At 49.4% G+C, this 22,785-nt stretch overlaps 2 protein-coding genes across 3 annotated transcripts in view; both read left to right on the forward strand.

Moving 5' to 3' along the window:
* SLX9 (SLX9 ribosome biogenesis factor) overlaps positions 1–12,329 on the forward strand; it is a 40,502-nt gene extending 28,173 nt beyond the window's left edge. Inside the window, exons 4-7 of the mRNA XM_042021123.1 lie at positions 4,506–4,574; positions 7,622–7,775; positions 10,244–10,312; positions 11,689–12,329. Coding sequence (XP_041877057.1) covers positions 4,506–4,574; positions 7,622–7,775; positions 10,244–10,312; positions 11,689–11,815 — 419 coding nt within the window. The 3' untranslated portion in view covers positions 11,816–12,329. The remainder of the gene's footprint in view (positions 1–4,505; positions 4,575–7,621; positions 7,776–10,243; positions 10,313–11,688) is intronic.
* ADARB1 (adenosine deaminase RNA specific B1) overlaps positions 1–22,785 on the forward strand; it is a 118,087-nt gene that overhangs the window by 26,145 nt on the left and 69,157 nt on the right. The window lies entirely within an intron of this gene.

Below are 22,785 nucleotides of genomic sequence, written 5' to 3' on the forward strand. Positions count from 1 at the left end.
TCTTTGTCTTTTTCTTTGTCTTTTTCTTTGTCTTTTTCTTTGTCTTTGTCTTTGTCTTTGTCTTTGTCTTTTTCTTTGTCTTTGTCTTTGTCTTTGTCTTTGTCTTTGTCTTTTTCTTTGTCTTTTTCTTTGTGTTTTTCTTTGTCTTTGTCTTTTTCTTTCTTCTTTTCCCCACGGTAGGGGTTTGGAATGAGTTAAGTCTTTAAGGTCCCTTCTAGCCCAAACCATTCTATGATTTCTTTGATTCACTATGCCTGAAATAGCAATACCAAGCTCTTGGCTTAGACAAGGCATTCTGCAGTCCTTGTGGCATGCTTGGCTCAGAAATCTGGGTTCCCTGTGGCTTTTCAGCCTTGGTTATAAAAATAACCTTCAGCTGCACAAGTGGCTTTAGGAACAGTGACACACTGGGCCGCTGTCAGCATCGTCTGTGTGCCTGTCTGTGACTGAGTCTTCCGAGGGCAGCCTCTGTGTTGGGGAGGGCTGCTGAGTGCATGCAGGTGGGAAGGATGAGGACCTAAAATGGAAAAGGCCATGGGCAGAGGAGGAGAAGGAGGTACTTTTACCTTGTGGTGGGGGCTGAGTGTGCCAGCAGTGCTTAAGACACTGTATGGAAGGACAGACTTTGTCTCTGAAGTTGCCTTTCACAGCCTGCTGTGGATATTGTGACTTCTCAGTCACCTCCTGAGGGGATGTGCTCCCGCCTCGAATGGAACATCACTTGTGCACTTCTGTGAGCTGAGTCTGAGCTCTGCTGCTCTGGGAGGCCTTGTGCCCTTGCTGGGGCTGCTTGGAGCCTGGGGATGTTTACCAGGCCTGATGGAGCCATGACCTTGGTGTGAGGACACGAGCTGCACTGCTGCTCTGGGTTTCCAGTGGGAAGCCAGGCTTGGAGGTAGGCTTTGCTTTAAATAACCAGGGGATCTGAAGGGGCTGAGAAAACAGATCCCACTTTTTGTAGGATGCCTTCTACATTGGGGCAGGAGGAGCACTTGCATGCTGGTGTAATTATTAAGTGTGAACAAAAATGATGTAGCTTGTTTTAGATCATGAAAAGCAAATGCTGTATCCATGGAGAAACCTGCCCTAGCCCAGCAGCAGCTGGTACCTTTTCCTCCATCACTGGTTCCCAAGCCTGCTCAGGGTGCAGCAGGGCTTGGACTGGGCGAAACCCAAATATGTGTTTTCTGTTCCCACATACAGGTACCAAGCTGTCCCTGGGGGTTCCTCTAACAGCAAGAGGACAAAGAGTTTGGATACAACCCCCTGCCTCTGTCCTTGCCACCTCCAAGCCTTGGTCACACTAGTGACCCTTCTACATTTGGGAGCAGTGGAGCTGGACACTGATTGGGAACTGTGGGTGGGATGAGGGCAGGGAGCTGCTGGGCTGGCTCCTGTGGAGCATCCTCTCTGCCAGAGGACATCTTGACTGGCTTTTTGCCTGGCCCATGTTGTCCCTCAATTCTGTTCCTAGAGGAATAAGAACACCTTCAGGGTTGTGCACTGACAGCTGTCAGGTCACAGCACTGTTGCGTGTGCCCCAGGAGACGGTCCTTACATTTCCTAGGCTCTTTCACTGGACAAGAGTAGCTCACAATTTACAAGTGACACTATGTAATTTAAAAAAACAACCCCAAACCACACCCAATATTCTGCTTTTGGATGTAGTCTGACTTCCTTCAGGAACTTGTCCCACAGCTGTAGGCATATGCTCATTCTTGCTGTTACACAACTGAGGCTAAAATTAACACACCTGTTGTTATTTAACTTCAGTTTGCCAAAATACTATGTTTTGAGCAGCAACAGCGTTACTGTTATGGATCATCAGGGTTCTGGAAATAATAATTAATGTTACATGTTGTTTCTTAATGTCTCATAGCCAAGGTGGAGCTTTGCAGGGGGGAGCAAATGCCTGGTGCTGAAGGACCCTCCTCTGTCCATGTGGCATTGCACATGGCATTGCACATTATTGAATATTTCTGCTCGTGGCTGAATGCTCCAAGTAATGTAGTTTCCTGGAACTGTCAAACCCTCTTGGTTGTGGAGCCAAACTTAAATAGTGAGATCTTGGGGCAGGGAAGCCTATAGTGTTACAGCTTGAACTCAGTTCAGCTTCTTTCTGAATGCCTAGAAAGGATAAAACGGGGATTTCTGAGGTAGGATTTATAGATATATTTAGTCTAAGGAGTTCTTTATGGAAAGTAGTCATATATATAGTGTGTGTATATATAGATACATATATTCAATTTTTATTTTTAGTCTGTGTCCTTTACCAAAAAAAACCCCTCAAGATTGCTGAAATTAAGGAAGCTATCCTCAAAAATCTGCTTCTCTGCCATAAAAGCAGGATCCTGAGGATTGCCAGGAGTAATACCAAACACTTGATGTAGGTGGCAAAAAGCTATTGTGGTTTTTTTAAATCTGTTTATATCTGAGATGTCTTGTACTGCACAGATCAGAGGGAAGAAAGAAAAAACATGTTCTCGCTAAAACGAATAATTGTCAAGTTTTACAGTATGGAAATTACCCTCAGCTCATGTAATGGGGCTTGCTCACCTTTCCTCCACACAGAGGGTTTCAAAGGGAGGTGTTGTTAAATTACCCGTGGAATGGGCTGGAGAGGGGTATTCAAACCTTTCTGATTTCACAGGAAAATAATTAAAATGGAGCTGCGGTTTGGCTTGATCTCAGAGATGCTTGCAAGCTAAATAAAAATAAAAGACTATCTTGGGAACAGTCTGTGCCATTAATTAACCAGCTAAATTCTGCCTTCACTGTTCTTCAGTGGGTTTCCAGTGGTTTTGGCACTCAGCATCACAACTGGAAGCTGCCAAACACAACTTTGCTCCTTCCAGCAGCTGAACAGCCTTCTGAGGGGCAGGCTAGGATATGGAAATTGGAGTCTAGGGAGCCAGGTGATGGAAAAGGGCAGGAACTGGCTGCTGGCAGAGGAGGGATATGCAGCTCCTTTCCTCCAGGCACCCTCTGGTCATCTGTTGCCATTTTCCCCAGCCAGCAGCAAGGTTGTGTTCCTGCCAAGGAAACAACTTTTGTGTTTCCTTAGATATTCCACTACTGTTTGGGGGAAGAAAACACCAACCAAACATGAATTGCTGTTATTAGTATAATTGGCCAGCTGGCTGAATTGGGCCTTTTTTTTTTTGTTTTTCATTAACAAATGCTGCCAGGTGCTGTTTTTCCGGTGAAGTCATGAGTGTGTTTCCAGATGAGGGGCAGATCTTCCCAGCACTGCCATGGCTGAGCATGCAGGGCATCTGGGCAGGCTGGAGCAGCTGTGGTGTCCTATGCAGGCAGCCTTCTGGAGATCACTGGAGTGTGATAATAACTCCATAATATAATAATAATACTTATGTGATAATTGACTGCAAGTCATCCTTTTTTCCCCTGAAACCACAGAAATGTGGGGTGATCGGGGGTGGGCATAAGAGTTGGTTATTGGACCGTGCAATTCGTTGTTTCAGCATCTGCTTTGGTATCACAACAAACATGGTTTTAGTAAGTGCTTTTTAGGAATTTATTTTTCTGGGAAACGAGGCTGTGGAAGCTCCAGCTTCATTCTCCCTGTTTTAGAAACTCAAAACGTGGCAGTGATTGTTGGTTTTATGGAAAGGTCCCCTTAGCCCCAGCAGATTTGTTCTGTTGTTAAGAAATTACTAAAGGATGCTTTTGTTTAAATCATCCTAAAAGATCTGTAACTTCAGAGAAGTTATCCTTAGTGTCTTCTCTTTTTTTTGGGGGGGGGGGGGGGGAAAGGGGTACTTTTTCTTCCCCAGACTTAAGAATAAGCTAAAGTGAAAGGCATGATCTTTGGGGAGCTTGTTACTGTATTGGAATTTGGGTATTTCCAGCACATTTCAGGAGAAAAGTTGACTAAAATCAATTTTGTTTAAAATTTTATAGCACTTGCAACAGATCTCCAGTAAAAATATTTGTGATGGTATTTTACTTTATATTGGATATCAGTGCTCAACAGCTGTTTTCCAAATACTGTATTTGGTAAATAGTAGCTACTACTCTTTTTTACAAGCTGCTAGTGATCAGCTGCTCCTTAAGGCTGCCCTAGATATATTTCAGAAATTCTTCCTTGTGAGAGTGGTGAGACCCTGGCACAGGTTGCCCAGAGAAGCTGTGGCTGCCTCATCCCTGGAAGTGTCCAGTGCCAGGTTGGTTGGCGCTTGAAACAAGCTGGTCTAGGAGAAGGTGTCCCTGCCCATGGGGGGTTTGCAATGGGATGAGCTTTGAGGTCCTTTCCAATCTAAACCATTCTGTGATCCTGTGCTAATGATCTGATCTACTTACTTGTTGCTTGTTTTTTAACTCACAGCAAGGCAGGTTTGATTTGTTTGGCTAAAAGTTGGGGTGCAGGGTACCCTCTGGATCTGCCTGCAGCCTGCCTGCCATGCCAGCAAGTTCAAAAGCATCAAGGGTTGAACAGAATCTGTTGTACAGGAGCCAGGCTCCATCTCATGTCTATTCTCTTCTAGGTTTGGAAGAAAAAACAGTTCTTTCCAAAAAAGAGAAGATGAAGCTGAGGAAGGAAAGATGGCTGCAGAGTGAGTATTCCTGTGACATGGTATCACAGACCATAGTTAGACTGGGTTGGGTGACAGTGCTGGGAGAGGCTGAATGTTTCTCAGAAACCTTCATCCCGCCCCAGCACTGGGTAAAAGTTCCAGGCATTGCTTCTCGGTGTTCAGCACCAAGACTCAGTCATTGCCCCAGTTCTACTTTTGATTTTTGACCATGTGTAATATATATGACTGCTTAATAGATATCCAGAAGGGCACTGTGCCCATGTAAGTTTAGGATATTTTTCTATCTTTTAAAGCTCTGGTACAGATGTGAGTAGCTGTCTAGTAGAGCTCCTCCTCACCCAGAATCTGTGGGGATGGCAGGACAGGCTGGAGCTGAGCTCCATGCAGCCACCAGCTAATCCCAAACCTCTGTGGTGAGAGCCTGCAGGGGGCTCTCCTGCCTCTCAGTAAGGGAGAACTCTGGACACTGCTGGTTGTGTTACTGCTCTTTCCCACATGCTGCAGGTCAGTGAACCCACTTACCAGACAGTCTGGCCTTTCTTGAGGCAGTGAAATATGAGCTAAACAAATCCGGCCCAAGGCAGAAATGCTTCTTTTTCCTGTGGGAAGTGTCTCTATTTTTGCTTTGAGTGTCTTAGCACAGTAGGGGACTATGCTGTCCTACCCAGTGTAGCAGAGAGACTCCTTGTGCCACCTGAAGCTGTTCTTGGGACAGGCTTTTCTCCTAACATCTTCTTGCCCAACAGAGTTGGACGCAGACTGTCTTTGGGGCAGAGGGGTGTGGCTTTCTACTACACCAAATGCTTCCTGTGCCTGAGCTCTGAGCACAAGTTCATTAACCTGTGATTTCACCAGTTGCACTGAAGGTGTGTCTGGCTCTTCTTGGATAAAAAGCTAAGAATTTAATACCCATGAGTGTGAGGGAAACCTCCTCCCAAACAACCAGCCAACAGCTTCCAAGTGCCTTAACATCTTTCTTGGACACAGAGCACAGATGGCTATGCTAGTCACGGTCAGCCACTTTGGAAAAGCCCAGGAGCAGGATCCTACACTGTCTTAATCCAGCCCTCCTGATGCCTTTGTAGCATCAGTCTTTCCCAAGATCATGTGTGCTATTCTGGCCCTGCTGTGGCCTCTTGCTCTTTCTCTTGGCTCTGAAATTACTAAGATGAGAGAATATGAGTAAAACGCAGAGGCTTTGCTTTGAGGAGAACACCAAGACAGTAAACTGCAGGCCAAATTTTCTGTCTTTAGAGATACTAGGTGTTAGAAGTGCTTTACAGGCACAAAAGTACCTAAAAACTCTGCCAGTTCTTTGTGAAGAAAGAACTCTTTGTCCCCAAAAGAGAACCCAGTTTGGACTGCTGAAGTTATTACTACATCTCTGTTTTCCTAAATCTGAGTTTGTTGTTTCTTCTTGGCCCAGGGCTGCTTTTGTGACACTGGATGCCAAGACCCTGGGAACCAAAGTTCAGCCCAGTAGTGCAAATGCAAAACTTGGAGCTTTCTTCCATTCCAATAAGTAATCTTAGGAGAGACTAGAGAGGGGAAAAAACTTATGTAATGCTTCAGACATTAGAAGCATGCACATTTAAAAATACATATATTGCATGGCTCCTCAGACGAATAAGACCTCATAGGAAAAGAATTTGGGATGTTTGCGCAGAATCAGGTGTCTGAAAATTTTGAACACATACTGTTTATGAGCACTGAAGTACTCAGCTTCATAAAGCCAGACCAAAAAAAGAAGTAATGCAGAACAGAAAGCTGTGTTCTTGGCAGGGATTGCTGTGAGAAGTGTTTCCAATCCTGATTTGTCAGAAACATCCATGCACAGCAGAACTGTAGTTCCTGAAAAACTGTTGCTCTTTGATTCAGCTGAGTTGGAGAACAAGCAAGGCAAAGGTATTAAAGGAGCCAGCCACTGAATTTGAGCTCTGCTTCCTTGACTGTGAGAGCAGGATTAGAACCAGGATTGCGCTCTGTAAGTGGGACTGGCTGATTTTGTGCTCCTGCCAAAAATACTTGGGCTTCTGTGGCCATGCTGCCTTGGGAGTTGTTGGCCTCCCTGTGTCAGCAGCTGAGCCCCACGGCTTCTGGTACACCGTCATGTCCGCACAAGGCATTTGTAGCTCAGCACTGAGGCTCATCCTTACAGATGTCCAAGGGACTTTTGGGTCAGGTCAAGACATCTTGGAGTTCAACTGGAGGCTTGTAGCAGTACTGGGCTTTTGTGGGCTGTCCTAAAAGACATGTTCTGCTGGTGCTCATCCTGGAAGCTGCTGGCTTTGAGAAGCGTGAGCAGCTGTGGGACTTACTGCTACACCGGGGAGCCTCAAGGACTGAGGCAGAAGCCTGTGGCTTTCAGTGCCCAACCTCCTAAGACAACGAAGGAGACAGATCTAACATCTGTGGAGCTTTCTGTGCCCACACCCTTGTCAGAGCTGCTGCTGGGAGACTGGGAAACCTGGTCCTGAGAAAAGCCATCTGTGTCTGCCACTTGGGGCGGTGCTTTTCCAAGAGTCCAGTTTATCCAGCATCTGACTGCTTGCACTCCACAATGAGTCATGAAGATGGAACCTTGACTCGCTCCAGACTTAGTAAACAACTGAAATTAAGTCCATCTTTTCTGCCTGTGCTAGGGGACTGTTGTTTGGTCCCAACAGCAATGCAGAGAGGGGGCTGTGCCTGTTTAAGGCCAGATGCGGAACTGACTGTATTTGGGTTGTCCCTTCCCCTCTTGTTTCCCAATTCCATGCAAGGTCAGTGTGGTTTTTGCCGTGCCAGGACTCCCTGTGCCGTTTTTCTGCGAGCAATGAACAGTGTAAGGGATGGAAAGAGACAGAATCAGTCTGGGAATTTCACTTCCCATTGCAATGTCAGAAGGGATGTATATAGTTCCAAGCAAACACATCAATGGAGGGAATGGCCCAGCTTCATTTTCTTCATTTTTTCCCTGGTTTAAATCACTTCTGGCCTGCTGTAAATGGTAAAGCAGCCTAGCTCAAGGGTTATCTCCTGCAGGTGTTTCCCCTTCTTCCAGTAATCCCTTGTTTCTGACTCAGAAATAGAAAGTGTAAAGATGGCCAAGCAAAAGCAAAAAGCTGAAGCAAAGCGGAGAGCAACACCTGTGGTGGGAGACATGCAGCCCTTGATGGAAGCCCTGCCTGAGCTCTCTGACCTGACCACAAGTGGCAGAGGCAGGAAGCCTCTCAAAAGGTATGTGCTGTTTAGGGGTGGGCTATGTATTTCCCTGCTTCCTGTGGGATGAAGTGTCCTTTGGCTCAGCTTGTAGCTACAGGCAGTGGTCAGGAGAACAGGGTCTCATTCTCAACTCTATTTTAACCCTTTCCATGCTTCACCTGACCCAAGAAAAAAAAGATGGAATGTGTCTTCTGAACCCACAGCTAAGAGGGGAACCATATTGCTCAGATGAGGCTTGGCATGAGACAGGCTGGGAGCATCCAGATGTCCTGGGAGTTGCAGGAGTGGCATGTAGGTGTCCACATTGTAATGCTGCTGACCTCACCTGATAACCTGGGCTTGTGGTGTTGCAGCCTGACATTTCATCCTTCCAGACCTTCATCCAAGCTTTCTCCTGAGGCAGTTCAAGCCCTTTGAGCAGAGCCCTTTGCGCTCTGGCCAGAATCCTTGTTGTCTTGTAATGTGATTTCGGCCAAGAGCATGGCTGAGTTGGCTGTTCCCTGTGCACTGTCAGCTCCCTCTCTCCCTATCCCCAACCTTTGCCAAAAGTCTCTCCTTTTGGAAGCCCGAGTTGGTGCACTGGAGGTGGGAGTTTGACATGGGCTCATGTCACCTACATTGCCTCTGAGCTGCTAACCCAAAACCAGCCCCCCTTGGTACTGGCGTGGAGGAACTACAGGCTTTTCTTCCCCTTGCTGGCTTCTGGCTTCGTGGATGTCTGTATAGAAGTATTTGAAATAATCAGAGGAAGCTTTTATAGGATTTGAATCATTACAGAAAGGAAGGGTAATACTCTGGTGATTTGTCAGCAGAATTAATAAAAGATTAGATTCTCCAGGAATTGGATCTCCTGCAGGGTAAAAGCGCATTACAGGGAGATTTTTATTCTGTTTTATAATGAACGAAGGCAATGAAGTGTAATGAAGCTGGGCTGCTAACAGGGTCCAAGTAAACAGGCAGTGTGCTGGTGGTTTTGGGGGGAAATCCATCCAGGAATGTACTCTAGAATAACTTTCCTTTAGGCTTTGTCACCCTCTGCAGAGCTGCTCACCTCTGAAGGGACTGCTATGACGACTTGGTGGCATACATAGGTTTGGCAAGCCCTGCTGTGGTGACCAAGGGTTGCCATCCAGCTTGAGAAAGGATTTTCCTGAGCTTCTGTGAGCATTCCAGGGAAACTAGGACCAGAAGCTGTTCCTGTGCTGAGCTGTTAAAAATGAGGAGAGGGAGAGGAGAGGAGATTAGCAGGAGCTGATTGAATAGAGAGGGGTGATGGAGATTAGTGACATGAAGGAATGTGAGGCAAGGGGAGTAAGAAGAAAGGAAGAATGGGGAGAAAAAGGCAAGATAAGAGGATGGAGGGTAGCGTGGCAGAGAGGGAAATAGGAAGAGGAGGTCACTGTAACAAGAGACCAGATCCTGCTGTCTTGAAGAGAAGGTGAGAAACTGTTGTGTTTCCTGACCTTTGGGGCAGATCAGGTGGGGTGGCTGTAGCCCCCAGCACCCACCAGTATGAGAATATTCCTCCTTGACCCTGCTCCAACAGAGAGGTGGGATGCAGGCCCTCTTTCTGCCCCTTGGCCTGTGTGCTGGGGCTCTGCATCAGGGCAGATTGGGGAGGAGCTACCCCATGGAGGCAGACCCTTTTCCTAACGTGTTTCTCCTGTTAACTTTCGTATCTGTGTAATCCTGAAGAACAGAACGTCCAGTTCTACCAGCAACTCCCCTTGTGCACCACTAGTCCCAAAAGCAATCTCTGCCCTTCCTGCATGTCCCTTGCTGGGCCTCAGCGCTGGCTTTGTGGTAAATCTCTGCTGCTGCTTGGCATCGGGCACCACATGGGATGGGGTTACACCTCTGGTCTCCTTGGACTTTGCCCAGGAATAAGAAATGTGTAGAGAGATGGCAGATCTGTACCTGCTGTTGCGCATCTTCTGCACAGAGTGCATCATCCTGCATTACAGCACGTTATATCCCAGTGATCGCACTGCAGGAACCAAAGCAGGGCTGGCAGCTCCCTCCTCTTGCTGAGTATCCCTGGTGCTCCCTGTAACGGATGGCTGTGGAGCTGGAGCTCCGCGGCATCAGCAGTGAACATGAGCTGTGCAGGGGTGACATGTGTGGTGGGGAGGGGAGGTTTGATGGAATCTTTTCTCTAAGCAACAGGATCAGTTTGACCTGGAGGTCAGTGATAAGCAGAAAGTGATCTGGGCGTGGACAGCTAATGACCAGTTCTGGCACTGAGCAATCTGGTTTTCCTGTAATGCCTCCTGCTCTGTCAGCCTTGGGTGGAAGGAGTTTGCATTTCTGTGCAATGCCTGGCTATGGAAATAATTGCCTTTCAGGACAATTTCCATGCAGGACAATTAATTACCTGTCCTTTCTGGGAAGGCAGATGCAGAATCCCTGAATTCTTTCCATCTACACAGCCATTGCTAAATTAATGCTCTAACAATCACTTGTTTTGTTTCTTCTCTGCACAGGCACATAAAAGCAAAGGCAGAACCAGCAGACTTCTGTCTGTTGAAACAAGCTCAGAAACATCAGCTCCTGTAAGTACCCAGTTGTCAGTGTCCAGTCCCTGCAGAGCCTCACGGAATGGTTGAGACTGGAAGGGAACCCTGGGGATCACCTGGTCCAACCCTTGTGCTCAAGCAGGGTCACCTAGAACTGGTTGCTCAAGACCCATGTCCGTGTGGCTTTTGAATATCAACAAAAATGCAGAACTTAAATGTTTCCAAGTAACTCCTGGACTTAGTCTGGCAACTCCTTATTCCTCTGTATAATCTGTTGGATAGTTTATACTGCCACCAAGAGCTTCCTTTTCCCTCAGCACAGCTCTCCTGGGACTAGGCTCTCTGATCTGGCAGTGTTTGCTTTCTTGTTTCCAGGACTTCTGTCAGTTTTGAGCCATTCAGCTTCAAACTGAGGCTGAGCAGTCAGGCTACAGTTCCACCACTGCTCTCCATGAATACCCTTCTCTGTCAGAAACAGACCAGTGTTGGTGCTGGGATGCCTTTCTTGCTCAGTTCTTCCTGCCTTTACTTTTTGGTGGTCTGGGAAGTCTGTGCTTCTTGGGAAGGAAAAAGTTTGGAGGAAGGTCTTGAGGTTTCTTTCCCAAGGTATTAGTTCAGATGAGGGGTTCCCTAAGCTTCAGCTTATTGCTCCAACACAAGCTTCAGGTTTGGCTCCTCTCTCTGTTCCTCTGGCAGGAGCATTGAAGGGAAGGGCCATGCTTGGGAGGGAAGTACCTGCGTGCTACCAAGTGTGTCTGGCAAGGCTATGGAGAGCCTGGCAGTTTGAGGGAGATGGGGATGCTGCAGTGGATGTGGCTATGTGAAAACTCACAGGTTTTCTTTTATACTCCTGCTCTGTTCTTGTTCCTCCCTGCTTGCTTGCTTTTTAAGACAAGGCCATTTTCCCAGGAAGCAGCTGTGACCAGGCATGCAGAGGTAATTCTGTCATGCTTTTCCCATAGTGTCCAGCTGGTGTTGCATGTAGGATTACTGAGGCTCAATGTTCAGCAATAAAGAGAGTCAGTAGATGAGCTCTCTAAAGAGAATTTGATTTTGTGCTGGTGCAATCTGAAGTCATTTTCATTCCTGGTGATTCACCAGATCCACAGTCTCTTGTTTCTGGTTTACTAGGGAAAAGCTCTAAAAAAAACCTTTCCCAAGTGATGCTGGACACTAACGATTGTGTCTCTGTGGCATGAGATCAAAGTCTCTGGCTCCTGTGAAGCTGGCAGCAATTTGAGCTTTGCCCTTGGCTAAATTAGGTTTATTCTTGCACTCTCTTTCTCTGAGATTTACACCCAGGATCACTCTGTCTCAACAGAAATCTGCTGCTTTGTGAATTGGTCCTTATCTGCTCAGTTCCATTCACATGAGGCACTTGGAGAACTGGTGTGTTATTTTTCTTTCCTCAGAGAGGAGGAAGTGGCTCGGTTTCATGAGGCTGTCACCGATCCCCAGTACAGAGCCAACCCCCTTCTGGCGATCAGCAAGCACCTCTCCAAGAGGCTGAGGCAGGGGGAAGAAGGGGAACCCCTTTAGAGCTTCACCTGGGCCCAGACATGCGCAGGCTGCGAAGGAGCACATCCCTGGCACGACCTCCCAGCCACTTTGGTCCTTGGAGGCAGTTCAGAAGATGATTAAATCCAACAGCCCTGGTTTCTGTCAGCAGGAATAACGCAACTCTCTCCTGACAGGGACAGCTGCTCCTTTACAGGCAGTCTGCATGGAGCAGGGTGTTCTGTGAGATTCTTGTGCAGGCATTAATCTCCCTGCAAAGTGTCTCGATACATTTGCTCTTCTTGTGAGCAGGCGTGATTTCTGAAATTGTGCCAACAGCCATGTATCTGTTTTCTGTCATTTCTGCCCCCCCTTCCCCCCCCCCCTTCCTGACAACTCTGAGAAGAGATTCTTGCTTGCTCTGTTGGGATGGTTCAGGACCCCAAGCCTGCAAGCCCAGGAGGCTTTTGGAGTTTGTCATGACCAGTGCTGCTGTTCATAGACATTGTTTTCTGTGAGAAATTTAGCTTTGGAATAAACATACTTTCATACAGCACTGGGTTTGTCTGGTTCTTGTTTTGGTAAATAGGAATTGAAATTAGAGTTTATTTCCTTCTCTGGAAAAATGACTTAAAATAATTGTTCTTTCCATGTGTACAGTGAATCGGGAGACTGCTACAAGCAATGAGAAATGACTGCAGATCACGTCTAAGTCACAGACTTGCCTTCCTCCTGCCCTGGAAGCACGTGCTTCCTGTGGGTGATGCTCATCCCTTTTGGCCTGTGTTCCCTGTTTGGCCTGCCCTGTAGGAAGCATCCCAAAACATGTCCAGCCTGCAGGCTGTGAACTTCAGCCAGTCACTTTCGGGATTGGGAACCTCTGGAGCAGGCTTTTCTTTTACCAAACACCAATGTTCACAAAACCCCAGTGAATTTTCATGGGGGACAACTGAAGGCAGGGCCAGATTGGAGATGATCCTGATTTGACACCCAAAAATACCAGTGCTGTCTTTTGAACCATAAAAAAAGTTTACTGATGCTTCTTAACCTTGGGAAAGCAGCCTGCTGCAGTTGACACACCCAAGTTAGTGCCTGAAACCAGCTGTAGTGGGGGTGGCTGGCACCTTGATCATACCTGTCTTGCCTCAGTAGTAATGCTGCTGCTCTTCTCTCTCTAGGCTGGCACTGTTGAATAAAGGCTTTGTCTGGTGCCTCTTGGCTCTGGCAGTGCAGACACTGTTGCTGACTCTGCCTGTTAGAGAAATGCCACCCCTTTTCCAACAGGGCCTGGCAGGAGCTTTGTACTGGCAGGGGCCAAGGAGACATGCTGGCTGTGTTCCATCCTCCATGCTGTTGCTCTCAGGCTGGCCAGCCCCAGGTGCAGCCATCCTTGTGCTGAGAGGGAGAGAAGGTGGGAGATGAAGAAGGTGAAGACATCCAAAAATTGAGATTGTTCAGCCTGGACCAGAGAAAGCTCTGGGGAGACATTTGAGCCCCCCCACCCCCAGTGCCTATAGGGGCTTCAAGAGAGCTGGAGGGGGGCTGTGGACAAGGTTCTGGAGGACTAGGACAAGGGGGAATGGTTTTGCACTGCCAGAGGGCAGGGTTGGATGGGGTATTGGGAAGAAATTGTTCCCTGCGAGGGTGGTGAGACCCTGGCACAGGGTGCCCAGAAAAGCTGTGGCTGCCCCATCCCTGGAAGTGTTTAAGGCCAGTTTGGATGGGGCTTGGAGCAACCTGGGATAGTGGAAAGTGTTCTTGCCCATGGCAGGGGGGTGGAACTGGATGAGCTTTAAGGTTCTTTCTAACCCAAACCATTGTATAATTCTCTCTATGATTCTAAGTACAAAGGAGGATGGAAAACTGGAAACAGCAATGAGATAAGAGAAGGAACAGCAACAGCAACAATATTAATAACAAAAGAGTACAAAAGAGGGGGTGATTCACATGAAGAAATGCTCATACAGACCCTGAGACGATGAACGATGGCAGACAATACTGCTATGTTTTTCTTCTACTGCAAGCCAGAGTCCCTACCCCCCACCCTGGTAATGACGTGAGGTGGAATGGAATAATCCCTGGGTCCTGGCCAAAACTTGAACATACCTCTGCAAAACCAGCTCCAAGCACGTTGGAGCCCCCCAAAGCGTCACTGTCATGAAGGGCTCTGTGTGTGTAGCTCTCTACAGGGTGGCACCAAGGTAGGGTCCCTGTCCCTCTGGCTGCATGTGGATTTCCCAGCACCTTTAGGTGGCTACAGCCAGAGCTGGTCACTGGGAATTTGGATGCCAACAGTGCAGTTGTCCAGCACTTTCTCCTTGCTCAGCCTGCTTGCTGGGTCTCATTCTTCCCCTTCAAACAGAGCTGAAGCATCATTATCTGGGAAGCGAAGGGGTGACTGACCCAGGGGTGACAGGTGTTGAGCAGGGTGACCCCCCTTTTTACTGCCTGGTAGCTGTCCCCAGGTGGAGGTGTTGCACCAGTGACCCCCCCTCAGTACCTCCTGTACCCAGGCTGGTGGCCCTTGATCTGCATGTACAGCATCACTGTACAATGCATTCACACCTTTCCTTCACCTCGGATGGGCCGGCGGCATCACTCGGCTGTGTGTGTGTAGCTCTGAGCCCGATGTTTAGAATTGTTGGTCCCCCAGGAATTTAGCAGCAGTTAAACATGTGAGTGTTTAGAGCTCCAGTTCACAGCCTACTGCTGCAGGCATCTCCTGCCCCCGCCATCTGAGCAGTTGAGCAAAGGACTTAAAATCTGCCAGGAAACAGGCGTCTGAGACACAGAGTCGCCTTCGAAGTTGGCATGTGTTCAGGATGATAAAATCTTTCACGCCTTTTTTTTTTTCTGTTTTAGATAGCAGGGTGGGAAAAAAATAGCTTCCAAGCTGTAAGGAGTAGTTATGCCAGAGGGGTGGGTGGGGGCCCAACCCGGCAACTCCAGACTTGGCAAGAAGTGAGTAAGCAGTGAATACACCACAACTCGGGACTGGAGAAATTTGGGGCTACTTTTTTGAGCTGTTCTTTTTCTTGTTGGGGATTTTGCCTTTGAAGGCTGTTCATAGAGCTGTGTCTGAAAGTGGGAGCCAGGGTATCCTGTCCATCTGGTGGTACCAGTGGATATTTTCAGCTACACGCAGAGCAGTGGGTGGAAGGGGATTCTCCCTTCCCAGCAGCTCATGGGTAGTGTTGCTGGTGTGCAGGAATATTTTTTAATATCCCTGCTCTTACTACTCCCACGTTTCTCTGTGGTACCTGTGATGGCCCACTGGTTGGTTCCTGCTGGAGCAGCGCTTGCATCAGGGCAGCAGCACAGTTCGGAAAGGTGCAGTGAGTCACACAGACCCTGTCCCAGCCTTTCATCTAACCCTAGGAAATCCCTTGGGTCGTGAGCACGTAGCCTACCTCCTTTTTCCTTCCGCTTGCTGGCTTGTCTGCCCTGGAAAGTTTTCCTTACAGACCTCATACATAAGTCCCCTTCGCCTGTGGAAAATATGACTTTTGCCGGGTAGAGAGCACTTTTGTTTACATGCTGTTTGAAGCCATGAGCTGCCTTATTTGCCCATTTCTTTGTTCCCCTGAAGCTAAGCATGTGGGATGGATTTTGCCAACCCTGTCAGCCCCAGCACTGAGGTGCATGCTGGTGCTGTGGGTATTGGGGTGGATCTGGCTGCCTCCCAGGCTACTAGGGAAACCTTGTGGCTGCTGGGGTCCAGATGGCTTGTCCCAAGTGCTGGCTGGGAGCAGTGGGGCTGGGGGGGCTGCCATGGGCTCCTTGAGATGACTCCCAGGTTCTCCCCTCCACCAGCTGAGAGCAGGCCCTGGGTCATGCCATGGTCTGGTGCAACTCCAGCTACACTTCTTACACTGTCCTTAAGGTGCCAGTGGCAGCTGGTGAGGAGCAGTGGGAATATTGGGAGCATTGGGTCTCTGCTGTAGTGTGGTTCCTCTCCTCTGCTCCCTGCCTAGGGCACAGCAGGACTGACTCCCTTCCACGCATGTCCTCACCACAGCCACTGGTCAGTCTGAGCTTTGAGCCTCTGTGGGTCATTTGGGGGTGTGTCTGTAGGTTTGCTGTCTGGGGGTCAGGAGTTGTTTCCCAGCTCACAAGAAAGACCTACACTCCTCACCCTACTGTAATCGCGCACATCACCAGTCACACCCCAGCCCACATGAGAGTCTGCTTGGGGCACCTTGCCAGGGACATGGCTGCAGGTGCCAACAGACCCCTCCAGCCATCGTGACAGTCCTCAGCAGTTCCACTGTGGGCAGTGTGGCTGACCCAGCACTCAGGGAGCTCCAGACAGTTGAAACGCCAGTGTCTCCTGCTCCTTCTGGCCCAGAATGTGGCTGGCAGAGCAGAGACTTGGCACTTCTGACCTTCTGCCACTCTTGCATGCCCCAGCATGTGCAGCGAGCTCTTTCCCCGTGTGGGGTTATTTCCCTCCCCAGATGCCCTCTTCCCTGGCTGCTCCTTACATTTCCCACACTTGTATCTGTTTCCTTTGCCCTTTTTTTACCTCTGAAACCAACCCAAGATTGGGTTGGGATTGCAGGAGCAGCCTCAGGAAACCCAAGGAAATACAACTGCATGCAAATTCGAGCTCCATGATAGTTTTGGAAGCAGATGAGGTTGGCACCAGCAACTCCTGTCATCGAGGTGTTGCACGAGAGAGGGGCAGAGGTGAATCCCCTGATCCAGCCTTTGCCTCAGAGCACATCCCCACTTGTCCCTGCTCAGAAGCACAGGTTTTTACCATGGCCTTTCTGCCTTTGTCTGTTGGCATCACTGCCCTTGGTGGCCATCCTGCATGGATGTGCTGTCACAGTGCTGTGTCCTGACCTTTTCAGAGCACTCAGGTAGGATGCATCGGACCTTCCCTTGAGAGATGCAGTCCTGTTCCTGCTCTTCAATTCCTGACCTCTCACCAGTTACTAATCCCAGGAGGGCTCTACCTCTTATCCCATGGCAGCTCAGTTTCTTTAAGAGCTTTTGGGTATTCTTTAAGTGCTTAAGAGCATTGCCACATAACATTTTGAAATCCCCATAAAGTCTGGTTAATTGGATCACCCTTATCTCCATAGTCACCATTTCCTTGCAAGGGAAAGTCATGCCCTGCATGCTGACTCTTCCCAATGAGGTAATTATCCGGGATCGGCTGATTGTGCTCTGAACCATGGTTGCTTCAGTGTGAGGCATTAAACCTGGCTTTGTGTTTTTAGTTTGATGAGCAATTTAATCCTGTTCAGAAGTTTTTTCTGGGAGAGGCAGCTGATGTGTGGCTCTGTGGTTTCTCTCCGTCTGGTCCTGATGCCTCACTGGGTGCTCTGGCAACCCAAACTGGGATTGGCATCAGGAGTGGCACTGCTGACAGGGGCACAAGGATTTTTGTGGTGGCTTTTTTTTCCTTAACCAGTTCAGTTTTCCTTAGGAGGAAGCTGTTAAATAGTGCAAACAAAGCACAGTGCCTTGCCAGCAGCGTTTTTAAGATTTAGACCTTTGCATCTGGATGCTCTGAGATTTTTCAGACTGCTTCATTCCAAGTAGGATGTATAAAATATTATCTAAGGGTTTCTCTCTGCTTTAATGATTGGTGTTTCATGCCAGATGGGGTGTGTTGGTGACCCTGTTTGAACTCAGTGTGATTTGTACATGCACCATACAGGTGTGCCTGTATCTGCTCCTTGTGCCTTGTCATCCCCAAACACCTGGGGAGCTGGAGTTGTCCCTGATGGTGCTACCCCAGGGAAGCGAGGAGTGGGGTCTGGATCCAGTGTCAGAGTTCCTAAATTGAGGATTTCTGTGGTTTAATGCAGTGCAGGTTCTCTTTGAGACTGAGTAAGCCGTGACCAGGGGATTTGCTGCTGGTCTGTCTGCTCAAGGAGTGTATAGGATGCAGTTTGCTGTGGAGGATGTTGTCAGTGTTGTGCGACACGTTGTTTGCCTGATGCTCCCTGGACTTGGTTTCAGCAACATAAGTAGGAGAGGAAGCTTAGACAAAGAAATGTCCCAAATCGGATGGTGCTAGAAAGGAAACAAATGTCAGGCCCTGAGCAAGTAAAAGCAGATGATGCCAGGATATCCTCCCAAGTGAAGGAGATGAAGGAAGAGATAATCACCCCATCGAAGGCACCCCTTTGTTCCAGCTCAGCCAGCCTGGGGGTATGGACCAACCTCTCAGCTGAATACTTAATCTGTATTTAACGTGTGGTTTGTCCGGCTTTAGCAGGTACTGTTTGAGGGATTGATGGACAAAAGCCAACCCATGAAAGGGGAGAGGCAAGAAGAGTGGCTTCCCTCGGGGATGTTGCTGCTCCTGGCCCCCTGCTTTCCGCAGGCTCGGCAGGGAGGAAGGGGGCTGCTGAGAGCCCTGCTGTGGGACAGGGTCATGGGGGCATCAGTGCCCCCCACAGCTGCGAGGGCTGCAAGCCCAGACAGCCTGATGGGTTTATGAGCACATCCACATCCCTGGTGCCACGGCCTGGAGCTGTGCTGGCAGCTTCAGGGTGAAAGCAGTGTTGGTGCTCTGGGCAGAGGGGATGTGGCTGTGTTTACAGCTGTTTTGGATATGCTTAATCTGAATGCGTTTACAGCTGTCCTGGGTACATGTAATCACTGCTCACTGATGTGATGGTTCATCTAAACACCTTCACTGGTAAAACAACCCCTGCCCGCCTCATGAACCCCTTTGCTTTGGGAGCAGGAGGTGTTACTATGGGAAGACACTTAACTCTTACAACTCTGTTGATGTTCCTCCACCTGCCTATTGGCCCTCTGTGTAAATGTAGAGCTCGTGCTGCTTTCGGGGGTGCTGTGCCCACAATGCCTGATGTTGGTGGTGGGCTCCAAGTGAAGAATGGGATGCTCATCATTGCTCAGTGTTGTGCCGGTTTGGCCAAATTTGGAAATACATTCTCTGATAAAGAGAATACACCCCAAGACCGTGTGCAATGCAGGTGCATCAGACAAGCAGAGGATGCTGCAGGCACCTGGGGTGAGCTGTGGATGCTGCTGCTGCTGGTGACCAGTGTAAATAGAAGTGGTGAACCAGTTCAAGCAATCCTTTTCCATGCATTTTTCCAACTTCTCACAGTCCATGTCTTGGGATTTTTGAGCCAGAGATGTTCTTGTACTTGAATAGCACTTGCTGGATCTTGCTTCCAGTTTTTCCTCCCCCTAATTTTCAATGTTAACTTTGCTTTTTTTATTTTTTTGACCCCTTCTTGTCACAATTCCACAAAAGGTCAGCTCTGTCTATCTTGGTGCCAGGGCCTGGCAGCTGAGCATTAATAGCTAGCCTACACTGCACCTCATCTGCCATGACCAGAACCTCCCTAGATGCTCATGGTTTAAAAATTGGCCTTGTGTTGGTCACTGAGCAGGTTGGTTCATGACCTCTTGCTGGGCAGTGCTCAGAGTGTCCCCAAGGTAGTTCTGCATTTTGGCTTCTGGTCCTGCCTGCCCACTGTGACCCCAAGGGACATTTTGCCATGGGTGGCACCACACAGCCCCATGCCTATGGTTGCCCAGCCTGGGGGTGTGAGAGGGTGAGGGGAAGCCAGAGTCCTTCCTCTGCCCTGTACCACAGTGGGGTCCCTGCAGGTGGGGTGAAAAGACAGGACCATTGGTACTCCTGTGAAATTGCATTGGATGTCACTCTTCCTCCAACCCCAAGGATGGAGATCCCTGTGGATGGAGATCCCTGTCTCTAGGACGTGTCCCCAGCTCAGTGTGGGGGCCTCTCTGTCTTGAGGCTGCCCTGATCCAGCTCTTCTCTTGGATGACATCAGGCAGGGTACTCTGCTTGGTCTGTCACCTGATCTGTGTGCTCACAGGCAGTCTGGAATCACCATCCTGCCTGTAGACCCAGCCCAGGACACCATGTAGGCACGAGGACACACCTCGGCATTGTTCAGGAGTCTACACAAGCAGATTACTGCAAGAGGAGCTGCCAAACTGCCTTGAAGCATGTGCTGGCCTTAGAAATTCACATTACAGACCATCTGTGATGCAGCTGAATCTTTGACTAGGCAGCTATGCTCCCCAGTTGTCCTACAGCAGCAGCCACCACCCCGCTGAGGATGCCATTGTCCTTCTACAGGACTGCCAGCTTGCCACTCTGCAAGGAATGGGTTAAACATCCTCCCTCCTTCCTTTTGCAGCATGGATTTGGAAACATGTTCCCCAGGCTTGGCAGATACTCTGCTGAGGATCATATGGCGACAGCAGGGAGAAACTACCAAGCTTGGATCTGCTGCCAGGGCTTTTCAGGGATGCAGCTTCTGTTGGGTTGGTGGCACAGAATGGTGGAGGAGGTGCTGGGTCTGGCAGTGCATCCACCACATCCTCAGGTGAGGTTAAGGACTCTCAAAGTAGGTCTGCATGAATTGGCATGCAGGATGCAAGGTGTGTCTCCAGTATGGTGGATGTGGGATGGAGAATCCATATTGCAGAACTGTGTACCAGGACTAGCACACAGGCATATGCTCAGCACATGTGGGGACCCCAAGGAGCAAGACCAGTTTGCAAATCATGTTTCCCTGAGGTGGAAAATCACTGTCAGAGTGTGGAAAGCATGAAGCTGCTTTTGGCTTCTGGTGTTTGAAATGTGCTATGCTCACTTCTATGATTGACTGCCTAATATTTCCGATTTCCCAGGACTTTGATGAAAAAACCATTGTTAAAAAGCCATTCATTTATTAAAGTGGGTTTACAGAAAAAAAAAAAGCCAAAAAAATCCCAACCAATCAAAAAAAAAAAACCAAACAACTCCACACCAACGTTTGAATGATTTGGGAAAACGTGATGTTTCATAAGCACCAGTAACTGAGTCATAGTGGCTCAGCTCAGCAAGGCCAGTGCTGTTTGGGGAGGGACCCTCTTTCATCCCACAGTGGCAGGGAGCCAGCTGATCCATGGTGGAATTGGGTCTGCCATTGAGAGGGACGAGGAGCCTGGGAACACACTCTGCCTCCCACCCCACCCTTGTCCCTGCCACATTTCAAGGTCAGCTTGGAAGGGACCACAATGTGTCACCTTGTCCAACCTCCCAGCTCAGGCAGGGTCATCCAGAGCACATGGCACAGGATTGTGTCCAGCAGTGATTTTCCCAACATCCTGGTGGGACACAACCACTTTGGCCAGTGACACAGAGGTGGAACTGAGGAAAGTGGTTTCGTTTCGTAGCTTCACTGCTGATCCTAAGGCAGGGGGAAAATGCAGTAGTTAGTGTTAAATTCCCTGAGCTTAAAATAGGATAAGAAAACACAGACAGGCATTCCTGGAGATGAAGGCATCAGTAGCCAAAAGCAGCCTGCCCGTTGGTGCTGCTCCTCCCGAGCAGGGCAGAGGTGAAGGGTTGTGCCTGCGAGAAGGAAGTATAAAAATAGGTTGTTGTTTCCAACACTGGCTTTTGCGCTGGTCCTCTTTGCCCTCCGTGTGAACGCCTGCATGGATCCTTACCCCACCAGGAACAGGGAGAGAAGGAAGAAGCCATGAGCCACCCAGTGCTGCACCTGGAGCCCTCATTGGGCACTGAAAGGACATGGTAATGTGGGTGTCACAACCCAAACACTCTGGAGAAACAGGTGAGAAAGCACACGGAGTTCTCAGCATGAAGTTTTAGTAATGTCAAGGTGGTTGATGCAGCAAGACGTGTCAACACATATCCAGGACCATAGGAAACGGCCTCAAGCTGTACCAAGGGAGGTTTAGATTGGATATTTGGAAAAAATTCCTTCACTGAAAGGGTGGTCAGGTACCTCAAAGGGACAGAAAGCTGAGAAAGTTAAGATTTCTCTTTGACCAGTTGATGCCTGTGGTTAACTGTGGCCAGGAATGAGATTTTGGGACATGATGAAAGTGCTCTGAATGGCAGAGACAAAGGAGTGATATCAGGCTGCAAGCCTGAAATTTGACAAAAACTGGGAAGAGCAAGGCCAGTGTTGCATTCCTCTGTGTCCTGCAGCATGCCATGGGCTGAGCTTGGTTCAAGACCTGCAGATGTCTTTAAACTGCAATGAAATGCAGTGGTTTTAAACTGACAGTGAGTAGGTTTAGATTGGATATTGGGATGAAATTCTTGGCTCTGAGGGTGGTGAGGCCCTGGCACAGGTTGCCCAGAGAAGCTGTGGCTGCCCCATCCCTGAAGTGTTCCAGACCAGGTTGGATAGGGCTTGGAGGAAATAGTGGAAGGTGCCCCTGCTCATGGCAGAGGATGGAATGGGATGAGCTTTAAGGTTCCTTCCAACCTAATCCCTTCTGGGATTCTGTGTCAAGAGCAACATGCAAGTCAGAAACCTGCTCCCCAGGTGACCACATGCCTTTGTTCTAAGCCTGCCGTCACAAACAGCCAAGCTTTAGAGCAGTTATTTAATCCTTTTACGATCCCCTGAAGCCCTAACACACATAAAGGGCCATTGACATGGTGGAAGCACTGATGAACTTTATTGATGGTGTTTGGGTGGAGCTCTCCCACTGCTTTCTGGAAAACACTGGCCTTCTTATCTTGGCGTGGTGGGATGCACTCGGACACGGACACCGCATCCAGGATGACGCTGGAATGGCAGAGGCTCAGTGCTTGGGCCCCGCGGGGGGTGCCGGATGCCCCGGCAGCTGTGAAGGCTGGTACCGGCACCCCTTCGAGTGTGGGGGCTACGGGTCGGCGTCCCGGCCGGGGACGGGCTGAGGGCGCGGGGGGGGCGAACCGTGCACAGCACGGCCCCGCCCCCAGCCGGCCCCGCCCCGCACTCGCCCAATCAGCGCCGGCTCCCCCGAGCGGCCGAACCCGCCCCTCGCCCCTCGTTGCCGTCTCCGCCGCGCGCGAGCGCGCGAGCGCCCTTGGCCCCGCCCCCGCTTGCGCTCAGGCTCGCCAATGGGAATGACGGGACCGCCCGAGGCCCCGCCCCCGCGCGCCCGGTCCCGCCAATGGGAACGAGGGCACTCCCCGCGGCCCCGCCCCCACGCGCGCGGGGCTCGCGCCGCTGGCAGGTCCGGCGCGGCCTGTA

The sequence above is a fragment of the Corvus kubaryi genome, unplaced genomic scaffold (assembly GCF_017639235.1).
Source record: "Corvus kubaryi isolate FWS band 111438036 unplaced genomic scaffold, C.kubaryi_AGA036_p1.0 37126, whole genome shotgun sequence".
NCBI lineage: Eukaryota > Metazoa > Chordata > Aves > Passeriformes > Corvidae > Corvus > Corvus kubaryi.